The sequence below is a fragment of the Sciurus carolinensis genome, chromosome 5, assembly GCF_902686445.1.
Source record: "Sciurus carolinensis chromosome 5, mSciCar1.2, whole genome shotgun sequence".
Lineage (NCBI taxonomy): Eukaryota > Metazoa > Chordata > Mammalia > Rodentia > Sciuridae > Sciurus > Sciurus carolinensis.
In genome coordinates, this window is record NC_062217.1 from 106597633 (window position 1) to 106621553 (window position 23921).

The 23921-nt window shown below is 32.7% G+C and overlaps 1 protein-coding gene and 1 pseudogene across 1 annotated transcript in view; both read right to left on the reverse strand.

Annotated features, from left to right (window-relative positions):
• Positions 1-23921, reverse strand: part of Pcdh15 (protocadherin related 15) — a 942952-nt gene that overhangs the window by 104140 nt on the left and 814891 nt on the right. Inside the window, 2 exon segments of the mRNA XM_047552806.1 lie at positions 10979-11119; positions 12306-12415. Of these exon segments, the coding sequence (XP_047408762.1) occupies positions 10979-11119; positions 12306-12415 (251 nt within the window).
• On the reverse strand, positions 9059-10264 carry LOC124984757 (interferon regulatory factor 9-like; annotated as a pseudogene).

The window sequence follows — 23921 nt, forward strand, 5'->3', positions numbered from 1 at the left end:
CTTAAGAGAAATTTTATAATTAATGGCCTGGAGTTAGAGGACTGTGTTAGAGTGCTTGCTTGCCTAGCACATGCAAGGCCCCAGGTTCCATTTCCAGCACTGAAAAAGGAAAAAAAGAAAAAGAAAAAGAAAATTTAAGTTCTTAACTATACATTACTTAAATTAATTAGAAAAATATTCTGAAGAAGGAAACAAATTACATCTTCTGGTTTTAGACTTGGGTTCAGTCATAGCTAAAGAGAAACATTTTATGCACTTCTAACCTCTTCGATACTTTAATTTTACAAAAGCAATATAAAATACTTTCTTCATGAAACATGATTTTCTTCATATCATATATGCAGAAATATATATCATAATTTGTCCTGTAGTTTAAAAAGGTTGATCAAACATCATTGTTCTTGGTTTACAGACCAATTAGGGGGATCAAAGAAATAGCATTGCCTCAGTACATTTGGTTTTACTAATGCATTAATAAAATCCATAACCATTTCTAAATCACATTTCTAAGAAAAACTATTTTTCACAATGTAATGCTTTATGGGTAAATATTTTTATGCCATGAATATTCTAAAATAAACTTTTATTTCATTAACATGTAATTGTTTCAACTGTGTGTTAATATATGATGCATTGAATACTTGATACAAAAACACTGTGATATTATGGTATTAATATTTACAAACTGGTTTCCAAGTTTTAAAGGAATAAATTATTTATGGGGTTCCCAGAACTGTGGCTATATGACTATAGTACAAATATGACATTTATCATTCCTGGGATTTTAAGATTAAAAAGTATATAATGTGACTTGCTTCAACATTGTTACTCAACTTATATGAAGAATATTTTTGCAAGTCAGTCAATAACAAGAAAAGAGTCATTAGCATTATTTGTCACAGACCTTCTGTTTGAAAACCGAAAAGTCAAGTAAATGAAATGTATTACAAGCTTGTACCCTAAAGCAAAACCATAAAATGAAATCAATAGCATTTGAGTTGTTTTTTATCACCAGTTTAAGCTTTATCTTAATTGTTCTGTCATTTATTCTCAATTGAAAGTTTAGTTATTGAATCAAAACACAATGATATATTTATAAAAAGCTTGGTTTTCTCTTTCACATTTAAAGATAATTATAATATTACTATGAAGCAAAAATTGCCTCTTCAGTTATGGAATTACATAAATCAATCTAAACCATAAAGTTGCATGTGATTGCATTTTTACTATATAAATATAAAAGTATCAGGATAGTTTTGTGGCAAATTACTGATGTAAGTTTCTGTAGACGTTCTCCTCAATTCAGGATCCTTAAACTCTTTTTGCAACAAATAACATTTTACTCTATGAACTTAGGAGTCGTCTGGGGAGACATATGAACAAGAAAAAAAATCACATAATTTTGAAATAATGTATTAAAAAGAGCAATGCATGAATGTCTATCTTTCCTTGGTAAACTAAAGATAATTATTTAATCAAAATTAGTGCTCATTATGGGAACCAAGAAAGAAAATTTGGGTACTTGTTAGAATGAGACTAAAAATGAAATAAGAAAGACAAATTAAAACTGGGACAGAAGACCAGAAAGTTCATAGTGAACGAGGATATAAGAATGAACACTTTATTTCTGGGTTTATTGTATGGAGAGAGATCCCCAAAGGTTTTCAGAGTAGTCCCTACAATATCATGAACTATAAGCTCCTAAGCACATTATCTTGTTTAAGACAGTACACTGGTTCTATCTGTAGTAAAGACTACATAAGTAGTGGTAATGAAAAGGCTACAGATCAGGGTGGTTAGGTGGGGTGGGCAAAGTTGCTGCTTAGTTAGCAAAGTCAGCTATCAAATGAATACAGTACAGATATTGCATATTTGCATAATGTTAGTCTGATACTAAAACCCTTCACAATCTGGTCTGAATTTTCCAGACTCACTCATAAATTGGACAAATCTTCCTGTTTCTTCTTTTTTAATCTCTCCTCCTTAGTTCATTGGCAGCTTGAATTTTTTTTTTTTTTTCCAACCACTAGACATGCCATCATCTGACCTTGGGATTGAGGAGGAAGTTTAAGTAAGATTTACAGAGAAGTTCCTATTTAAGTTTAACTGTCGTGAAATGTTGAATACTTTTGTTCAGACCTGTATTTAAAACCGATGTTGTCAAAAGGAGCACTTTCAGAAACAGTACGCTCCTGCCCCAACTTAATTTTGACAATGCATTTCAATTACTTGCAGTTTGACATTTTAGGATGAATTCAGAGTTGATCTCTAGTTTTTGTCTTGAGCATTATCATCACATGTTCAGGTGATCCACTTAACAGTATCTAAGAAAACTAACATTCACATGTATCCCAATCTGGACCTTTATAATATTTACAGGTTCTCTGCATATTTCTAGGAGTACAGATATATTTAGATGTGGCTGCAATTCTCCTTGACTCTAGTATCATAAAACTGCTCCTTCACCTTTTTCCCTGTAGATTTACTTAGCAGGTCTCAAACGTGAATTCACATTGCCACAACAGTATACAGTAGTTTTACTATAATTTCCAACATTAAACTTGAGATGGAAAGGTATATGTATTCCACAATTCTTCTTTTAGGAGGAATAAATGTGTTGCAGAAGAGAATTTAAGTACAATTATCTCTCCGATGAAACATGTCACAAGGTAATTTCTGAATTTCCCTTTATTTGACCAGTTTTAATTATTCTTGAGAGTAGAGCCGTTAGGACACTCTACTCTGTTGAAATATGTTGTATAATCTATATCTGTTTCTTGTGCAGCTCTGTACACTTTTAGTACTCTCATGACCAGCAAGACATTTACTCAGTTTCCTGGAACTGGATGGTGAGGAGGTTCAGAAAAGCAGGCAGACAGATAGACAAAAAATAGGAAAAGTGGGACCCAGTGGTGTACCCTGCCTCTGGGACAGACTGATCACAAGCAGTCTCAGCATATTTATTATATAAGTTTAAACATCAAAAGGATTTATTATGAGAAAACTTCTTCAAGGTAAACAAAACCTAAGTCATAGGTAAAACAGTTCCATTAGTACTTATGAGTTTGCCCTCATACCCTCTACCTCCAGACAGCTGGTGTTTGAACCCAAGGCTATTGAACTAATAAATTCTGTGGCTACCACAGAATCTCCCATGAGCAGAGCATCACCATCAACTGGGCATTTTTCAATGGGTGGCTTCCCACCAAGAAATCCCCAAGGGAGGTGTTGCCTCTGTCTTTGGGCAGTTCAAAGCAATGATTCATTCACAGCTCCCAACAAAGAACCAATGTACCTTAGAATTTTATCAATATGTTCTATAAAATACTGTGCTTTTTTTTTTTTTTTTTGTCATTTCTAACAATCAGCTTACAGTATCTGGAATTGCCCTGTTAAATCTTAGCTGCTCTGTTTTCAGGATAGAGCTCAAAGGTCAAGACATTTGAAAGGTTTTCTCTGATCACTAATGTGTTAGTTGTTTGCTCTTCTATACCATATTACACTGTGTACCCCAACAGACCTCACTCATGTAATAGTGTAGACTTAAATTGTCTCTATTTGTGTCTTTCTTACATTGAACCAAAAGGATATTGAGGGCATCAACATGCATTCTTTTGTTTCCTGAAACCAGTATATTACAGACACTTATAATTGACAAGGCAATGGATACTGAGGTACCCATTTGTTATGGTTTGGATGTGAGGTATCCCCCAAAAGCTTATGTGTGAGATAATGCAAGAAGATTCAGAGAAGAAATGATTGGATTATAAGAGTCTTAACTGCCAGTGCATTAATTGGATTAATTGAGTGGTAACTGGAGGCAGTTGGGTTGTGGCTGGAGGATGGGGAGTATTGAGGGCATATCTTTGGAGTACATATTTGTATCTAGTGAGTGGAGTCTCTCTCTCTGCTTCCTGATCATCATGTAAGCCGCCTTCCCTCTGCCACACTCTTCTACCATGATGCCTCACCTTGAGCCTTGAGGAATGGAGCCTGCTGTCTGTGGACTAAGACCTCTGAAACCATGAGCCCTCAAATAAACTTTTCCTCCTCTACAATCATTCTGGTCAGGCCTTTTAGTCACCACCATAAAATAGTTGACTAAAACACCATATCTCTGCAGGTCCTGAGCCAATGATCAGGGATATGCTGGAGACTAGATTTTGTTGTCTACAGAGGAAAAAACAAAGGGGTATCATACCAATGATTACTATGATACTTTTTGTAACCTTAATGAGTTAATAGATAAAATTACATCAACTTTCTTTATTGACTTTTAAATTACTGAGAAAATATGCTTTTTATAATACTGTAAATTTTTAAAATTTTCAACATGCATTCATTCATTCATTTACATGTTTATTATATTATCTACTATTTCCAAAGATGATTAGTGATAAATGATAAAGCTAATAGTAAAGAAAGGGAACATGTATCTATAAGCCCTGGATGAAAAATCTAAAGCAAGTGAGTGAAAACTTGTGGGCAAACTAGCCCCAACCCCCTATAGTAAAGGTAGTTTTATAGGAGCACAGACCCACCCCTCTGTTTGCACATTGCTTCTCCCTGCTTTTGAACTACAACAGAATTGAGTATAGTAGTTGCAAAGAAGTTATATGGTCATAAACCAAAAATATCTGTTATTTCATGGGTTCTATTCACAACATGACAGTGAATCAACACAATATTTTGAAAACCAGTAAATAAGACAGAATCAAACAATTTCTTTTTCTTTCTGTCTTTCTTATCTGAACTGGAACTTAAATTAACCAAATATTTGAGAAACAAAAATTTCTCCTTATAGCAGTATTTTGACTAAGGTACACTGAATAACTGAAACGAAGTAATCAATGTATCTAGGAATGACTTTAAGTCACAAAAAGATAACCAAAGAGACTTAATGTCTAAGAAGCAAATGGCCCTATGATTTATTTACTTTAAAAAGAAGAAAATTCAAGATAAACCTAGACTGATCAAGTCTCCAGATCTAACTACACACTTATTGAAATAAAGGAGACAGAAAAAAAAATGAAATAATCCCTTCACAATGCAGTCATCAAAATCCAGAAATCTGATTTCTTAAACAAAGAAATATCAAGGATAATAAAAGAAGATCTAAAATGCTCTACAGAAGATTGCTAGAACAAATAAATAAGTTCAGCAAAGTAGCAGGTTACAAAATCAACATACAAAAATCAATAGTTTTCCTGTACAATAATAGTGAATCTGCCAAGAAAAAAAATCAGGAAAATGGTCACATTCAGAATAGCCTCAAAAATAAATAAAGTACTTGGAATAAATCTAACTCAGAAGATGAAATACCTCTGCAATGAAAGCTATAGGACTTTGAAAAATGAAATTGAAGAAGATGGAAAACATTCCCTATTTATGGATAGGCAGAATTAATATGCTAGAATGTCCATATTACCAAAAGCAATATACAGGTTCAATGTAATTCCCATCAAAATACTAATCACATTCTTCACAGACCTTGGAAAAATAGTTCTAAAATTCATTTGGAAATAAAAAAGACCCAGAATAGCCAAAGCAATTTTAAACCAAAAAAGCAATTCTGGAGGCATCACAATACCTGATTTCAAATTACACTACAGAGTTGTAATAACAAAAACTATTCGGTACTGACATAAAAACAGACACATAGACCCACTGTACAGAATAGAAGACACAGAGAAAAACACATGCAAATAGTCATCCAATCCTTAACGAAGGCAACAAATACATACTTTAGATAAAAGACAGTCTGTTTTACAAATAATGCTTTGTAAAACAGTGCTTTGTAAAATAATGCTTTGAAAAACTGGTTCCCTAAATGCAGAAGAATGAGACTAGATCCTTGCCTGCACAAACAACAACTCAAAATGGATCAGACACTTGGGAATTAGACCAGAAATTCTGCAACTCCTAGAAGAAGGCATAAGGTCAATACTCCAACATACAGGCATAGGCAACCACTTTCCCAGTGGAGCTCCTAAAACTCAGGAAGTAAACTAAGAAATAATAAATGGGATGGCATTAAATTTAAAAACTGTTAAAAATAACAAAAGCTGCAGAGCAAAGGAAACAATTAAGAATGTCAATAGAGAACCTACATAATTGGAGAAAATCTTTGCTAGCTTCTCTCTGACAGGGGATTAATATCCAGAACACATTAAAAAAAAAAAAAAAAAAACCTAAAAAATTTAAAACCAAAAAAAAAAAAAATTAGTAGTTGGGCAAATTAACTAAGCAGTTCCCTATTAAAAAAGAAACACAAATGACCTACAGATAATGAAAAAGTATTCAACATCAATAGCAATTAGGGAAATGTAAATCAAAACTACACTGAGATTTCATCTTCTGTCAGAATGGCAGCCATCATAAATAAAAACAATGAAAAATGCTGGAGAGAACATGGGGAGAAAGAAACAGTTTTATACTGTTGGAATTTTAAGTTAGTACAATCATTATGGATATCAGAATGGAGGTTCCTCCACTAGGAATGGAGCCAACATATGACTCAGCTATATCACTTCTCAGTATCCTAAAGAATTGCAGTCAGTACACTATAGTAATACATGCATACCCATGTTTATAGCAGCACAATTTACAAAGCTGAATTATAAAATGAGTCCAGGTATTCATCAATGAATAAATGAATAAAGAAAAAGTGATGTATAAAAATAATGTAGATTATTTTTTCAGTCCTAAAGCAGAATGAAATTATGTCATTTTCAGGAAAATAGATGTAATTGGAAACATGTTTAGCAATATAAAACAACCTCAAAAACTCCAGAGTTGAATATTTTCTCTCATATGTGAAAGACGGAGAGGAAAAAAGCAAAAGAGAGATGGTGGTGATTTTCTCATGAAAATCAAATGGAGATGAGTAGAGAAAGAAAAAGGACAGGGGGAGGCCAGAGAAGAGAAACAAGGAAATAGGGAATGATAGTGGTCAAATTAGATTGTTATATCATGGGTATGTATGAATATGTAACAACAAATCCTATCATTATGTATAATTCTAATGCATCCATGAAAGTATTTAAAAACTGTATCCTGGAGAAAAATCAAGGAAAATAAAAAGTCAGTAGTAGTGATGAAGCCTATAGATTAAGAGAGACATGAGACATAAGGAATCAATTAATTAACATGTTGTAATGAGTGAACCTTATTTGAATTTCATTAAAATAAATTCTTAATATAAATACTGACTACAAACATGTTGGCATTGAAAATTTTTTGCCAATTTTGATGGAGTAAAATCAATTTTAACAGTCCTTATCTTTAAATGATGCATGTCAAAATATTTAAAGATGTAATGTTATATATCTGACCAGTTTCAGAATAATGCAGTAGGGAGAAGTTTGGAATCGTAGATGCAGAACTATTTCCCAGTAAATGTTAACCTGGAGTTGGGTAACTGATACATGAAGGTTCATTGTAATTGTTACTGTAATATTTTTATGCTTGAAATGTTTCATACTTTGATGCCCTGTCCTGAAAAAAAATTTCATACTGAAAAGTTAAGATGTTTTAAATATTCCTACTCTTGAATTTATTAAATGAGCTTTAAATTTTTCTATTTTAATTATTAATTTTCATTTCAATATTAAATCCAGTTACAGTACTGTTGTAAAATTTACTTTGAAAATAATTTTGTAATAATGTCATGGTAAAGAATTCACAATATAATACTTTTTTAATGAAGAAACCTTCTTACTTTTATTGCCTTTGTTCATATGATATGTGGTAGACCTAAATACCACAGGGTAGCTAATTCTGAAGCAAAAAAGGAACTTCAGACAACTAATTAATTAGCCTCAATTTACATAATGGTCTTACCATTTGCATAGCTAATGGACTAGGGACTGATTGGAGGCCATTAACACTTATTAGTAAATGAAACCATGTTTGAAACACATGAGTTTGTATTTCAAATTTTAGGGGCAGAAGTCAGTTATGAAATGTTAACAAAATTCAGAGCATCAGGCATTAAACAAACATTTAGCACTTCACTCATTTCTGAGAGGATAATTCATGAATGTGTTAATAGATCTCACTTCTATGCATACTGAGGCACATACAAATATACCCATGTACATTAGGTAAACTTTTATTAGCCTTACATTTACATTTAAATTATAGTAATGGGAGCTAGTTGTATTATATTTATATATAAAAACATAGTATACCTCTTCTCCTAGAAATTACAAGTTTTTCTCAAGAAATGCCAAGTTCTACAAACTATTCAGCAAACTTTTCTTTCTAAAAATTTTCAAGAATTTCAAAGAAGACGAAAAAGTTTTCAATTAATCTTTCCCATTTATTCATATATGCAATGTTATATAATTTAGAGTGATTGTAACATTTTGTCAACTTGTTTAACCAATTCAATTTACAAGTTGAAGCATCCTCTGTATTTATTTAAAAAAGAACTTGCAGTTAAAAGATTTTTACAGTTTCAAAAAAGTGGTCTGCTATTTTGGAAGAATTTAATTTTGCCAGTTATGCATACTGACTGAGGACAAATTGATTTCTTTAATTTCAAAGACATACTGTAAATAATCTGATTTTTTCAAATGACCAGATAGTAGTTTTACAAGCAACTATACAGCCCCCTACACTTGCTCAATAAATAAGGTTTATAATAAATAAAAAGAATAAACTTTTATCCAATTATTTGTAACATCTTTTTTTTTTTCATCTTTCAATATTTTTTTTCTTATTTTAAATCCTTAGTAGGCTTAAGAAAAAAATATAAAGTGCGTGGCTTTTGGGTTGGAGGTTGGGTGAAGAGAGAGAGATCCCTCTGAGTTTTCACCACTTGGAATTTCCCAGTTCCTTAGAGAAAAAAGAGGGTATGTCTCAAAAAGTTTTTTAAAAGGATGAAAACAATCCTTGAGTTTCTCATGAGCCAGGGTGGGCAAGAAGTTCAAGAACATAATTTATAGCCATGACAGTCATCACAAAGGGAAGCAGAAAAACAGAGTGAAGAATGAGTCTAATTCAAAGAAGACAGGAGGAATAGAGAGGTGAGGCAGCAGGTGGGTCCCCCAGACTACACCAGGAATAAAGTGGCTGCATGCTCCTTTGGAGTTTCCAGTAAATGTGGGGCAAAGGCCTGCTCCATTTGCACTGTGATAAGATTCTGTGAGGAATGGCTTGGGTCAGGGCTCTACTCCCAGAAATGCAGTGCTACCTGGAACTTGGGTAGGGGGCCCAGGCAGTGGAAGTACCTGTCCAAGTCTCTGCAGAAATAGGTGGTTAGGAAGAGTTCCACACACACATTTCTAGGCAGCAGATGCGGGCCTGGCCCAGGTGGGGCATGGGGTGCATTCCAGGAGATGGGGATGGGGCAAAGGCGTTGTACAAAGAGACCTCTGGAGTTACTGGCCACCAGAATGCCTCTCTCGATCTCGCTCAGGAGGCGCTGGATGGGCTCTGATGGGTGACATGGAAATACGACCTGTTCCATGCTGCTGCTGGAGTCTGAGGGCTCAGCCACAAGGTGGCAGTCCAGGTTGTGCACCTGGACTTTGCCTACCACACGCCCACTGTAGATGAAGGTGAGCAGCAGCGAGTAGTCTGAGTCCAGAGGGAGAAGATGCTCCATGAATACCTGATCCTCTTGAAAAGTAGCCTCAGAGGTATCTGCACCATCCTGTGGCTTAGGGCTGCTGCTGCTGCTGCTGCTGCTGCTGCTGCTGCTGCTGCTACTCCTATGGTCTGAGTGCCTTGCTTCCCCGTTGCTCCTTACCTCATTATCAAGGGGCTCCTGGAAGTAGGTAGGACTGAGTGTACAGTTGTTTATGGTACCCTCATCCTACTCCCTCTCAGAGGACATGGAACTGTGGTGTCACTTTGATGGTGATTTCTGGGTCTCTGGCTGAGCAGGGAGGGTACTGGGTGGCAGTAGCGGATATACCTTGTAGGGTTCGGAAATATCCATACGGCCTCTCTCAGGAACCTCTTCATATTCAGGACTCTTGTTGAGGGCACAATGCAGGCAAGTCTTCTAGGTAGCGGGCATCCTATGTTGCCCTCCTTGTCCTTTCCCTTAAATATAGCCCAGGCCTTGAAGAAGGCAGCATCCTAGTCCTCCCGGAAGTCCTGTTTGCCTGCGTGCTTCCAGGGAATCCGGAACATGGTCTTAGCTGTGTCGTCCCAGCACACTCCTGGGAATTTCCCACTCTCCACTTGCTCCACAACCCATTTCCGGAGCTTTTGGGTAGAGCGTGCCCTGCCTATTGCCATTCTGAGTTGCTGTGCAGGCTGTCTCAGGGATCCAGGCTGTAACATCTTTTAAAATTTGTGTCAGTGTCTTTCACAAATGGAATTTTACTTGGTTTACTGTGTGGGTCAACTATATTTCACTGAAATGTTGAGGAAAGATTTTAGCTGCACAAAGTTGCCTTAAACTTCAATTCCTCATTTATGGTCATCTTTTAAAGTACCACTGAAACTTTCTTGTCTGCAAAGTTGGGTTATTTTTCCATTTCCTAGAGATGACTATGGATTAAACAGATGCTACATATAATTTACAATTATTGTTAATTACTAATTTTAAAATGTTTTTTCTTCTGTTCTAAGAAAATACATAAGTACAAGAAGGAACATGGTTCAGGTAATGTCTAGTAGCTACACATCCATTATAGTTTATGTTTCAGATGCTCATCCAGAGTCTTTTCAGTGAATTGAGAATAGGTTTATTATTTAACATACACTGATAATAGTGGTATCTTAACAATGTCACATACATAGTTTGACAATAGTGTTTTACTGCCTTGACATTTTAGGAATATGACATCTCTCCCAACATTGTCATATATCAGCTATTAAAATGAATGACAATCATCTCCATTTATTAATGATCTTCCTTTTATCTCCACTGAGAACTTTATTTTACATATATATTTAACAAGAATATCAGCAGAAACATTATAAAATTCTTATCAAACTCTCAAGTAATATAACTCACTTTTTGAAGGAACTCGGAGATTGGCAAGGACCACTTCCAGGGAATCGGCTTGGACTCGAAGTACATAACTTGCTCTTGTCTCATAATCCAGAGGGGCATTCACAAAGATGACACCTGTGATGTTATTAATTCCAAACTTATCTAGAATTTAAAATACAATTGCTTGTCATTTTCTTCACATTTACAAGAGAATGATTCTCTTTAAAAGGCAGAATGGTTTACAAAACAATAAAAATGCTTATAAAAATTATAAAGTATGAAACTGATAAGACACTAGCTTTGGAAACTATGTTCTAGTCCTTGGATTTATAAACATCAATATTTCCCCAAATGCTGCCTTGAAATTGTAATAATATTTTGTATTGTTTTGAGAGTCTTCTGGATGTCAATTCTGTGATCTTTATGTTTAAAAAGTGGTGTATAATATACTACTCATATGGTCTTCTATCATAGCAAAACATTTTAGATATCTCTTTTAAGAAATCCATTTAATTTTGCTTCACCAATTATTTTCTGGTTTTCCTGAATTATTAACTTTTAATAATTTAGTAAATTTTATCTTGTAGATTTTTGAGTTCTGCTAAGAACTCCTTGAAGAAAAAACAGGTCATTTAATAAGGGTATGTTATATTTTTAAATTACTTCCAAATATCTTAAATATTTTCATCTGATTTATATTTTTATAAATTCATATATATGTGAATATGTATATATATTTAAGTGAAAAACAGGACATTGTTCAGTTTATAGTACTGCACCTCTTGGATTCTTCATATCATTTCCTCAATTTACTTTTCTGTAGCATTTACCACTACCTAAAATACTACATATTTATTCATTTGATAATTTTTACTGTCCATCACCTCTCACTATATTGTTAAATCCTATGAGTGTAGGGATATATTTTGTTCGTTGTTCTACCCTTAGAGGCTAGAAGGGAAATTAGCATGCAATAGATGTACAATAAATATTTGTAAAATGAATTAATAAATGAATCAAAGGTAAAACAGTGACTGCAAGGGATAGATAATAATAATAGAATCGTGTTTCTATCTTCAAGGAAAAGAACAGATGGAAGCACAGAGGGTAAGTTTTGGAACAGATTGAAGAATTACAACTTTAGTTAGATGATGGAAGGCCACCCCAAAAAAGGAACCTCATTTATATCAAGACAGGAGGCAAAATGGCACTATATTAGCAAAAAAGAAAGACAATGAGAAAAGTAAGATGTTGAGCACTTGCTGTGGGGACAACAGTGTCTAGTAAAAATGGATCATTGACAATTTTATTGTTTTATTTTGAAAACACAGGCTAAAAATCAACTCACCTTCTTCATTTCCAGAAACAATGGAGTACACAATACTTTGATTGATGGCCGCAGCAGAAATTACACCCACTGTGGTCCCCCTGGTTGCAAGTTCACTTACTGGAGGAGGTCTGCAGGTTTAAAGATAATGATTTATTTTTAAGACTATTTTTTTTAATTGTAAACAAATGGGATACATGTTGTTTCTCTGTTTGTACATGGTGTAAAGGCATACCATTTGTGTAATCATAAATTTACATAGGGTAATGCTGTTTGATTCATTCTGTTATTTTTAAAGTCACTTTAGGTTCACAGAAAAATTAGGAGGAACATAAGAGATTTCCCATATACCTTCTGCTCCCACATGTAACAGCCTCCTCCATTAACAACATCCCATGTTATAGTGCTATATTTGAGATATAGATTGCATATCATAATCTCCTCAAATCTATAGTTTTCTTTAGGTTTTACTTTTTGTGTTATATATTCTGTGGTTTGGACAAATGTTTAATGACCAATATTCACCATTATAGTATCATACAAAGAATTTCTACTGCCCTAAATATTGTCTGCACTTCACCTATTTGTTCACTTCCAAACCAATCCCTGACAAACGCTGATCTTTTTAGTAGGCCCAGTTTTGCCTTTTCTAGAAATGTCATAGAGAAATGGATTTGCAGAGTATACAGTGTTTATGAATTGAAAGTAATACTATATGACCTCTTTTCAGATTAGTAATATGCACCTTACCTTACTCTGCATCTTTTCATCGCTGGGTACCTCATTTATTTTACAACTGAATAATATTCTATGGGTTAGATGCACTGCAATTTATTTCCATATATGAAGACACATTTGATGATTCCATATTTTGGCAATTGAGAATAAGGGTGCTATAAACATCAATGTACAGTGTTTTGTATGACCACAAATTTTCAACTCCTTTGGATAAATACAGAGGAGTATGACTTCTGGTTCCTATGGTAAGACTTGGTTTAGTTTTAAAGAAACAGACCAAAGTGGCTGTACAAATTTTTATTTTTATTAATGAAGGAGAGTTCCTATTGCTCCTCATTCTTACCAGCATTTGTTGTTGTCAGTGTTCTAGATTTTGGTCATTCTAAGAGATGCGCAGGAGTATCTATTTATATGCAATAATAACAGTTTTGAATCTAATAACAGAGTGTGTATAATATTTTACATGTGCATAATATGGTGCTTCTGAGGAAAATATCACATGAAAATAACATCAACCCTAAAATCTATGTTCAAAATTATGCAAGTAATGCCTTATAATATAGAATATATATAGAATATAATATAGAATGCCTTATAATATATATTATTTTTAATTAAAATGAAAAAAATATTATTCTATTATCTGTGATATTATATACAAAATTCTTTTCAATTTCCAAAGTAACTTCCGAAATGAAACCAAAAATTGGGATACATTTGCTAACTCAACTTGTTGAAATAAAATGTTGCTCTTGTGTTCATATTTAAGCAAATGGTCTTCATATAATTTTTTCTCATCCTAATCCTGACCTACTATAAATTTCTAAGTATATCAAAGTATTTGATGGATGGCATAACAAAATTCACATTTCCTTTTAATTCACTTATTTTGCTCTAATGTAGAAATGTTATTCCCCTAGTATTTTGGTTATCTACCTGACTTCAAAAAATGTTTTCATTAATACATTATTTTGTTTTCAAAATATAATTAATTTTTGTAAATTGGTTATCTTAAGTAAGCTATCATAACTATCTTCATAAATTTATTCCATGCAATCTTTCTTTATAATTTGCAAGTATTTAATGTCATCCATTCTCAGTAGGTTTAAAAAAGGATTAAATATAAGATCCTAGCAACATTTTTGCATCTTTTTTCTATTGCAGTTACTATAACTCATCAGATTTCTGTAAGCTTTACTTCTGGCCTCAATCTTATAAGAAAATGCTATTGCCAATTGTTCTACATGTTCTTTTTCCTTCAACATTTTTTTTCATATCACCCTCATTTCTCTCATGTTGTGCAATTATATTGTGCTTTCACTTAAGCCTTCTATAATAAATTCTGAACCCCAAATATAGTCTAGAAGAGTAATTATATACAAATCTTTTTAAGCATCTTGTCTAAACTATTTTGTGCTTGTGCATGATTATTTATTTGTTTATTTTATTTATTCTCCTGAATTTTTATGCCTTCTTTTGATAACAACATCCAAACTGGATTATCATGGATGCTCCATTTTTAGTCTAAGTGGTTTGACTTGGGCCAATACAATCCTAATGGTATATAAATAAACACACATCTCTGACACAATTATATTCCATAAGCAGTTCATTCAGACATTGTCATGGTGTTGCTTCTGTGAAATAGGAATGTCTTTGGTAACTCTGAACCATAAATGAAATTAATCTATCACAAAAAGAATAGCACTTATAAGTAAGGTTGGTTTTGACAGATGGCTTTGATTATGAATTTGTATAGTATTTTAGATTATAAACAGGCATTAAGAGTATTTTTTTAGTCACATTGCTTTAAAGATTGACCATGTTGATTATGAAATCATTAAACTTGGACAGGATTAAAATTAGAAGGCTATGGAGACAGCATAGGGCAGACCATCTCTAAGATGACCTATAACTGTTTCCCCCTCCTAGGTTTCCTAACCTTGTGCATTTCTGTTCTCTTACATGAGTGTCATGCCTTGACTCATTTCTAACAAAAGAACATGACCTAGTCACTTGAGTGACATGTTACATAAGACTACAACTTGTGACTTTATTTTTGCTAGTAGACTCCACTGGCTACATCCCTTTCTGGGTTTAATGATGTTCGCTGCCTAATAGAGTCATCCACAGGCAAGAAATGAAGGTGATGTCTGACCAACGGTCAGCAAAGAACTAAATCCTCGGTACAATATCCCATAGGGAACCAAAACCTGATAACAAATCCTTGAGCTTGGAAGTGGGTCTTTCTTTGGTTGAGCCTCCAATGGGATGCTATCTGTGGCCAAAGCTTTGATTAAAGACATGTGAAATCATAAAATTGAAGACATAGCTAACTCATGACTGGGTTCCTGACCTGCAGAAAGTTATAAATGATGCATTTTTTTGTTCTGACCAGTTAAATTTTGCAGTAATAATGTCAGGATGTAACCGATAACTAATATACAAGGTTTGAACAGTAGAGACGTAAGTTACTAATTTCTGACAAATTGAATTGCATACCACTTATTAGAAGTTAGATGTAAGAAAACATTTTAGTCATAGATTGGGATAATTTTGAAAACTGAATTTCCTCAAGGAAGTAGATATTGCTTGTCTATTTTGTTACTGAGATGAGCTAACTTTTGTAGTTCCCATCATTAATCTCTTTGTCTTTAAAAAGTACATAAATATGATGGCTGCAACTGATCTTTTGGCTTTAACATGAAAATTGCCATCTCATTTTTCAAATATTAAAAATAATACTTTGTGTTAATTTTTATTATCTCAACTGCACAATCAGGATGCAAATGTGGGGTAAAGGAACTGGCATAATTTAGAAGGAATTTAAATCCAATGCATACCACTAACAGCATTTAAATTCCTATTTGTTAGTGAATGTTTAAAACAGATTTAATTCTAGACAAAATATCTTTTCATTAACCTTTGTCTTAATTGTTGCAGCATACTTCTTTCTACAAGAATAAAAACATACTATAAAAATGCAATTTTCTCCTGACTAGAATTAAATGAACCTCTCTGATAATGAACATTAGATTGCAAAATCTCAAATCTTTTCTATTTATTGCCAGGCAAGACCTATTTTATTATTGTTTTATGCCCTGGAAAGTATCACTTACATTATTGGGCAAATTACATATTCTACTTGGAGTCACATATAATTTGAATGCAAAAGGAAGGAGTTGGTGTAAATCAAGAGCTACAAGGTTAGATGGACAGAGAAGGTAGAATCAAAACAAATTAAGTAAAATGGACTGGGTATAATGAATAGGAAGAATGAAACTAAGGAATGGGACACTGCATAACTACTATGCAATAATTTAATCCAGTGTGATCTTTTCAACTGACAAAGGATATTCAAGCATTTGTATGTGAATTCTATGAACTATTCAATTTTGACAATTAATGGATATTTACTTTTTAAAGCATCAGGAAACAAAATTAGATTTATAGGTCAATAGTTGTTTTTTAATAAATACATTTACTAATACAAAATGTTCTACCATTCTATATTTTTTGACTGATAGAATGTGATTTATCATTTCTTCTTTTCTTTCCATTGGATATAATCAAAATATATTGCTTAATTTCAGAAGTAATAAATTATGGTCAAATAAGGAGTTTCTCAGAAGATTTTTAAAAAAACAAATTTTTCACTATTAATTCATATACCTCTAATTCATTCATTTATAACATGTAATGTATCAGCAGTCCTCTTCTAATTTAACTTTTTAATACCTTATTTAAAAATGAAGGAAGGGTCACTGGGGGCCTGAAATTAAAGAATAATATTTTTAAAAGTTAAATTTACTGTTGATAAAATTGATAAAAAAGTACATAAAATTAAAGGAGCACTTAAAAGAGGGTTCATATGTATTCCTTGAATTGTAATAAAATTTGGTTTATGGAATGTTTTGTCTTCTATTTAAATAAGTGCAAATACAACACAAGAAAAAAATAATAGAACTATGCAGCCAAAGACTCAAGGTATCAACTACATGGTATGCTAAATGAAACCGTCTGCATTCAACAGATATGGGCCTCCAACCCTAGAAAGACCAGTGGTTTCAGGTCTTCAAGAAGGACCTTCATTATAAGGTCTTTCATAAGGCATGCTCTAAATTGGGTTCTATATCCATGTGCCCTGGAATATTTCAAAGAGAAGCACTTCTAACTCCTCAAAGGCAACATCAAATTTTATTGGTTATTTGAAACTAAGTTGACAAGTTTTCACAAAAATTCTAAAATCTCCTTAACTAATTCTTAAAGAGAAGCCATCATGCACAACCATAGAAATGAAAATTTTTACCCCATTTGTGTACAATGAATCAAAATGCAGTCTGTAAAAAATAAATAAATAAAACAAACTATGATAGAAACTAATTCTAAATCGTATTACCTTGTTCATGTTACTATTTGCATTGTACTTGACTCCCTAAATTTCTTTGTAAAACAGCCTTGACCACTGAACCACATCCCCAGTCCTATTTTATTTTTTTATTTTATTTAGAGACAGGGTCTCACTTTGTTGCTTAGCACCTGGCTTTTTCTGAGGCTGATTTTGAACTCAAAATCTTCCTGTCTCAGCCTGTCCAACCTCTGAGATTACAGGCATGTGCCACTGCGCCTAGCTAAAACAGCCATACATATTTTAAATTGATAGACATTATCTTTTGTTTTTATGTTATTGAGAGAGAAATATTAGATAATAATACTTTAATAATGCCTAGCATTTCAGACTTTAGAGATCCTTCCAGAAAATTTGATAGCCTCTAAATTAATTTTTATTTCCTCCTTATCATTTATATTTTAATTGACAATCAAAATCATGTGTGTTTATGTTGTAGAGCATTTGGAATATATATATATGTGTATATATATATGTGTATATATATATGTGTATATATATATATACACATTGTGAAATGGCAAAATTAAGTTAGTTAATATATGCATCATTTCACACATTTATTTCTGGTGAGAATACTTAAAATCTACTATCAGCAATTTTTAAGCATATAGTGCCTTATAAACTACAAGTCATCATATTGTACAATGGATCTCTTAACCTTATTTCTCCTAAGTGAAATTTTGTATCCTTTGACTAAAATCACCCAATCCTCCCTTGCCATCCAGTTCCTGGTAACAAACATTCTATTTTGCTTATCTAAGTTCAATATTTTTAGATTCCACATATAAATGAGACTGCAGTATTTCTTTCCACGCCCAACATAGTTCACCTAACATAATGTATTCCAAGTTTATCTTTGTTGAAAATGGCAGGATTTCTTTATATTTTGATTTTTATAATTTGATTTCTCCATCCATTGATGGGCACTTAAGTTTGATTCATTTCTTGGTTACTGTGAATTATGCTCCAATGAACAAGGGTGTGAAGATATCCCCTCAACTAACAGTCCAATTAAACAATGGACAAAGGACTTGAATAGAGGTGCTAAGAAAAAAAGATATAAATGGTATGTGATAAATGTCATAGAGTAAATGAATAAAAAAATGATTACTAACACTAACTGCCTGAGAGATGCAAATTAAAACCACAATGAAATACTACCTCCCACCTATTAGAAAAGCTATCAACAAGCACACTTCATATAACTTGTTGCTCATGGGTGTGTTCTATCTCATAAGGGTCATGCAGCCCAGGGTGCAGTGGGTAAAAATCTAGGGACAACTAGGGTGGCATGTCCTCCAGGCAATGGAAGTCCTAACTTGGGATTGGTTATTATTGAAACTGCCATAGACTAACTTAAAAATCTCCTATTTTTCAGACTTCTCCTTCTCTTTTCCTGAACCCTTGGCAATCACTGTTCACTGTCACTATATTCTTGCATTTTCCAAAACACTGCACAGTTAGAATCATCCTATTCAGTCTCTTCAGGCTGACTTCTTTCCTTAACAATGTGTACATAAATTTCCTCCATGTTTTTATGACATGATGTCTCATTCTGTTGCATTGTTGAATAATATCACGCTGTATGTAATTACAAACAGTAGGATTGTAGTAAGAAGAAAATTGGTCAAAATAAATAAAAACCTCTTGTATTAAAGTAAGTCCTTGTCAATAAATGTATGATCCAGAAAAATTAACTGCTTTATAATTTATATGCAAAAAAACTTCAATTTTCTTTTGAAGATATAAATCACTCATACATGTTTAACATTTAAAATTATTTTTTGAAATCTAGATTAAAAAATCTCTTTAACTAAATACACTTAACCATATCTGACTCATCTAATAACTATATAAAATAACACAATTTACATAGTTCAAATGTTAGACGCAGATTTACAGTATAAACATAGATGAAACAATTATTGTACAATTTAGAATCTACTTTTTTATTATGGTGCTCCAGGAGTAAAAATAACTCTCATTCACGTTGCATAAAGCTCCTAATTATTTTAAATGCCATGCAGTTTAGGATATAAAAGTGTTTGTAAATAGATACTATAAAATTTCACTGGGATTCAATCTGGCTCTATTGCTTTCTTTCTAGAGAAGAGACAAATCTAATTTATTTTGACATGTTTGAATTCAATATATTTGCAAATCAGTACCAATTAAGAAACTGTTTTTATATCTACTGTGAGGGAATTTAATGAAAATGAGAAAAAAAAAGCACCCACTGGAACTCTTATTATTTGTAACCTTGGAGTAATTGCATTGGGGTGTTCTAATTCAATATATTTAACAAGGAAAACAGTTTTAAAAAGTCATAAATTCAGAGGCTAAGATTAGCTTTACCAGAATTCCTACAATGAATTGTGGATTAGAAAATTAATAAAAGACCAAATGTTTACACACTGTTTTTTACATTTTTCCCCAAAGCATGCTCACTATTAAGAGTTTTACTTCTATTCAGATCCATAAAGCATCCTCTTTTTGAAGACGTAACATCAGAAGTCTAAATAATTTCTTAAACCATTTTAAAAGTAAAACTCTTTATCTGGGGTGCCTGTATCTGTTTCACTTTTTTATTGTTCTCATTTCTTGAGTTATTTGAATTCATCATGGTCAGAGTTTCTCAAACTTTTAATCTGTCAGAATGTGCTGGAGAAATTTTTTGAAATTTTCAAAATGCCATGCTAAAAAAAAAAAAATCTGATTTTAGAGGCCCATGAGATCAGGCTCAGGAATATGATTTGCACAAGGTTCCTAGATAGTAAAGAGACGACGGGTTCGAAAATTACACTGTTGAGGAAAATGGGCTTCTCTTTCTCTGTTGCCTTCCTCCTTCTTATTTCCTCCCTTACCTCCATGTCTCTATTCGGCTTGCTTTAGTCCTTAAGCTTACAGACATGGATGATCTTCCAAAAACTAGCGCTAAGCAGATTCTGCTACTTCTGAGTCTCACAGATTGCAGTTCTGCCACTTAATACCTTTGTGACCTAATTGCTTATCTTCTCTAATTTTACTTCACCTGTAAAATAGAGACAATACTTATTTGAGAAATTTTCTGATTGTACTAAAGGACATTATATGTACAAATAGAAAACGTTTCCTTATTCTGAACACAAATTATGGCTATTAGTGTCATTGTTTTTAAGTTGAGTCTGGAAGTGTAGTTTAAATTAAATTATAAGTATGTTTTTCTTGTAAACAATAGGAACATACAAAAAATAAAAGGACTATTTTAATGAGCTAATATTGTAAAATATGTCTTATGCACTGTGATTTTCCCTTTATAGATCTCAAGTATACATCAATTGTACATATGAGACAAAGATAATATTTTTCTTTTTCTATTTTTATGGCTTTACATCCATAGATAATTTTTGGCTTCATTCATATACAAATACCATGGGGTGATACTGATACCTATAGGTGGGCACTGAAACTTAAAAATAATAAAAATAAGTCACCAAAATCCAACAATTTTACTCACATAAACTTACACTTTCTTTCATTAATTCTTTACAGAACAGATGCTGTGTTCCTGTAATTGATGGGACAACAGAAATACAAAGACCTGAGGGATGAAGTGGCTACTAGGTCCAGGGAGGTTATAACCTTGTCAGCAAACCAGACAGTTACAAATACTATCAAGATAAAATTTGGTAAGTGCATTAATATCAGACCCCTGGTGAGAAGTTCAATAGCAAATATGGTATCAATTATGTGTTACTATCCTAAGGATCTACAATCTAGCTGTGAGTTGAACTAGGGGGCTATAAGATTTGATGGAAAGAGTAGGCCAAGGATATTCATAACTGTATAACTGATCTACTCACTAACAGGCTACATTGTAGGTATCTGTATACTTATCAATGAACTCCAAGAAAACAATTTTGTACTTTAGTTAATTTACATACATAAAGGGAGCTCTTTTCTCCTTTATAGATGAATTGGTATATTTGGACTTTCCTAAAGACAAGTTAAAACATTTTCAAACAAGTCACTTAATGCTTTTATTTGTTATCTATTTAAATAAAACTTATACTTCTAATAAAGAAATACAAAAATCATTAATAACCATAGAATCTTGAAGTATATTAATATAATCATACAAATACTATTAAAATGTGAAAAAATAAATCTAGATTTAGCATTTGATATTTCTATTATTCTGCATTAACTGTTGAATGTACTTCCTCAAAAAAACACAATGGTCACTAAAGGTTCATCAGAATTTTTGAAAAAATAGAAACAACTTTTCTTCCTAAATTATTCATAGCCTAGAAAGACTGTGAACATTTATAATTATGTCATTTATGGAAGAGCATTATAATATATTCAGTACTCAGTACTTTAATGTAAACAAGTTCATCACTACTTGAGGAATTAGAGGTACTTAATTTTCTTTTATATTTTTATTAATATTAATGAAGTTACAATCAACATATTACATCTAGATTTAGATTTTATTATAATTATTGTAACCATAAACAAATTTTCCCCCATACAATCACTTGATTTTTAAGCCAAAGACAATAATGCAATTAAGTGGGAAAAAAATAATTTTCTACTTTAATTTGTTAAAATAATGAAACAACTTAAAGCATAATGAAAATAAAGAATATGCCATAATATATAACTCTATACAGATTTTGTTTTTAAGTTTTTAAAATTTTGCTGTTAAATTATATATCTAGATCATCCCATTCTGTTCCTTTATCCACAATGTGTTCATATTTGTTAAACTTTGTAAAAAAAAAAATTCAAAAACCCTGAGGAATTTGTTTTAACAAGCAAAACTTAGTATCAAATCCTCCCAATAAATATGGTAATTCATAAATTTAGAATTTATTAGATTCAAAGTGTCCATTTACTGAAAGACAGACTCATTTTGCTTAGTATGTATGATTAACAACTTGTTTTTCTTCTTTGTCTACCAACTACTTGGTGTACTGAGAAATTAAGGAAATAAGTTAACAATCTAAAACTTCCTCAGTCCTGAAATTTATTTTTAGTTGAGAATACAAATGTTGTAACATTAGAAATAATATACCAAAACATGAATATACTTTTTAAAGTGCATCATTTTTATGTTATCATTCATAATGTACCATTTGCTTCCCGTGAAATTTAAGGCATTTTATTTTACTGATATATTTATTCAGGTAAGAAGGTATTAGCATGGTATGTGAATTAATAATACATAATTTTCATTGCTGTTTCTCCCATGTAGAACTAGGGTTTGGTTTCCCTTCCCTCGTATCCAATTCCTGCCATTAACTTGACCCACAAAACAAGAAGAAAGTGAAATTGTTGCTCCCATGAAAATAAGACTTGTAGCTTACTTTTGCATGTTGGATAGGTGCTCTGAGATTGCATGTGAAGAATCCCAGCACAGCCTTTTTCATTATGACAAAAACTCATTTGGGGAAGTTCAAATTCTCTAGTTAATCCAGCCTAAGAAGAATGCCCAGCTGAGATTAGTGCAGGCAACTCATAGGAGCATCAAAATATATAAATTGTTTTTGTCTTTAATCACTAAATTTTGGTACAGGTAAGAGAAATTGATTCAAAAGAGTGGAATGTTGCCATAGCAAAAAATGAAAATATATTGCCCTTGTTGTGAACTGGCTGACAGACAGTGGTTGGAAAATGAGCAGTGAGGCTAGAGAAAGGGAGAACCAACTGTTAGAGGAAGCCTTAAAGTTAATGAGAAAATAGTTGTTCAGGGTTAGAAACATGACAATTCTTGCTTAGTAGTTGTGAACCAACTGGCAAAATTGTCACTCAGAGTAACTTGGAGGAAATTGCCTTGTGAACTAGTGAACTTGTGGAAATGGTTAAGGGAGTTCCAGAAAGACCGCTGAAAGGGTCTACTGGTTCCTTCTAATGAATTTCTTTTTTCTTTTTTCTTTTGGTACCAAAAAATTGACTCCAGGGACGCTTAACAACTCAGCAACACTCCCCTCCCTTATTTATTTATTTTTTATTTTGAGACAAGGTCTTCCTCAATTTCTTAGGGCCTCACTAAGTTGCTGAAACTGGCTTTGAACTTGTGATCCTCCTGCCTCAACCTCCCTAGCCATTGGAATTACAAGTGTGCACCACTGCACCTGGCCCTCTAGTGATTTTTGATGATGTATATTAAAAAGGAGAGAGGAGACAAGAACAGTATATTATGATTCTCCTGTTCCTGTTCCATCATTGTGGTTTATGTAGCTATCTTGTCTAGTTCCAGATATTTGAATCAAGAGGAACAGTGCCCAAGGAACCTTGCCCACATTTGGACTTGACTTAAATGATGTGATTCTGAATTTCAAGACTAATGTTTGAATGGAATAAAACTTTTGGAGATCCTAAAAGTCCAAGTGTTGCTTCTGTTTTTACATATTTATTTGGTTTTTTTTGGCACAGCAATTGAACTCAGGAGTGCTTCCCCACTGAACCACATCCCCAGTCTTTTTATTTGTTTTTTTGTTTGT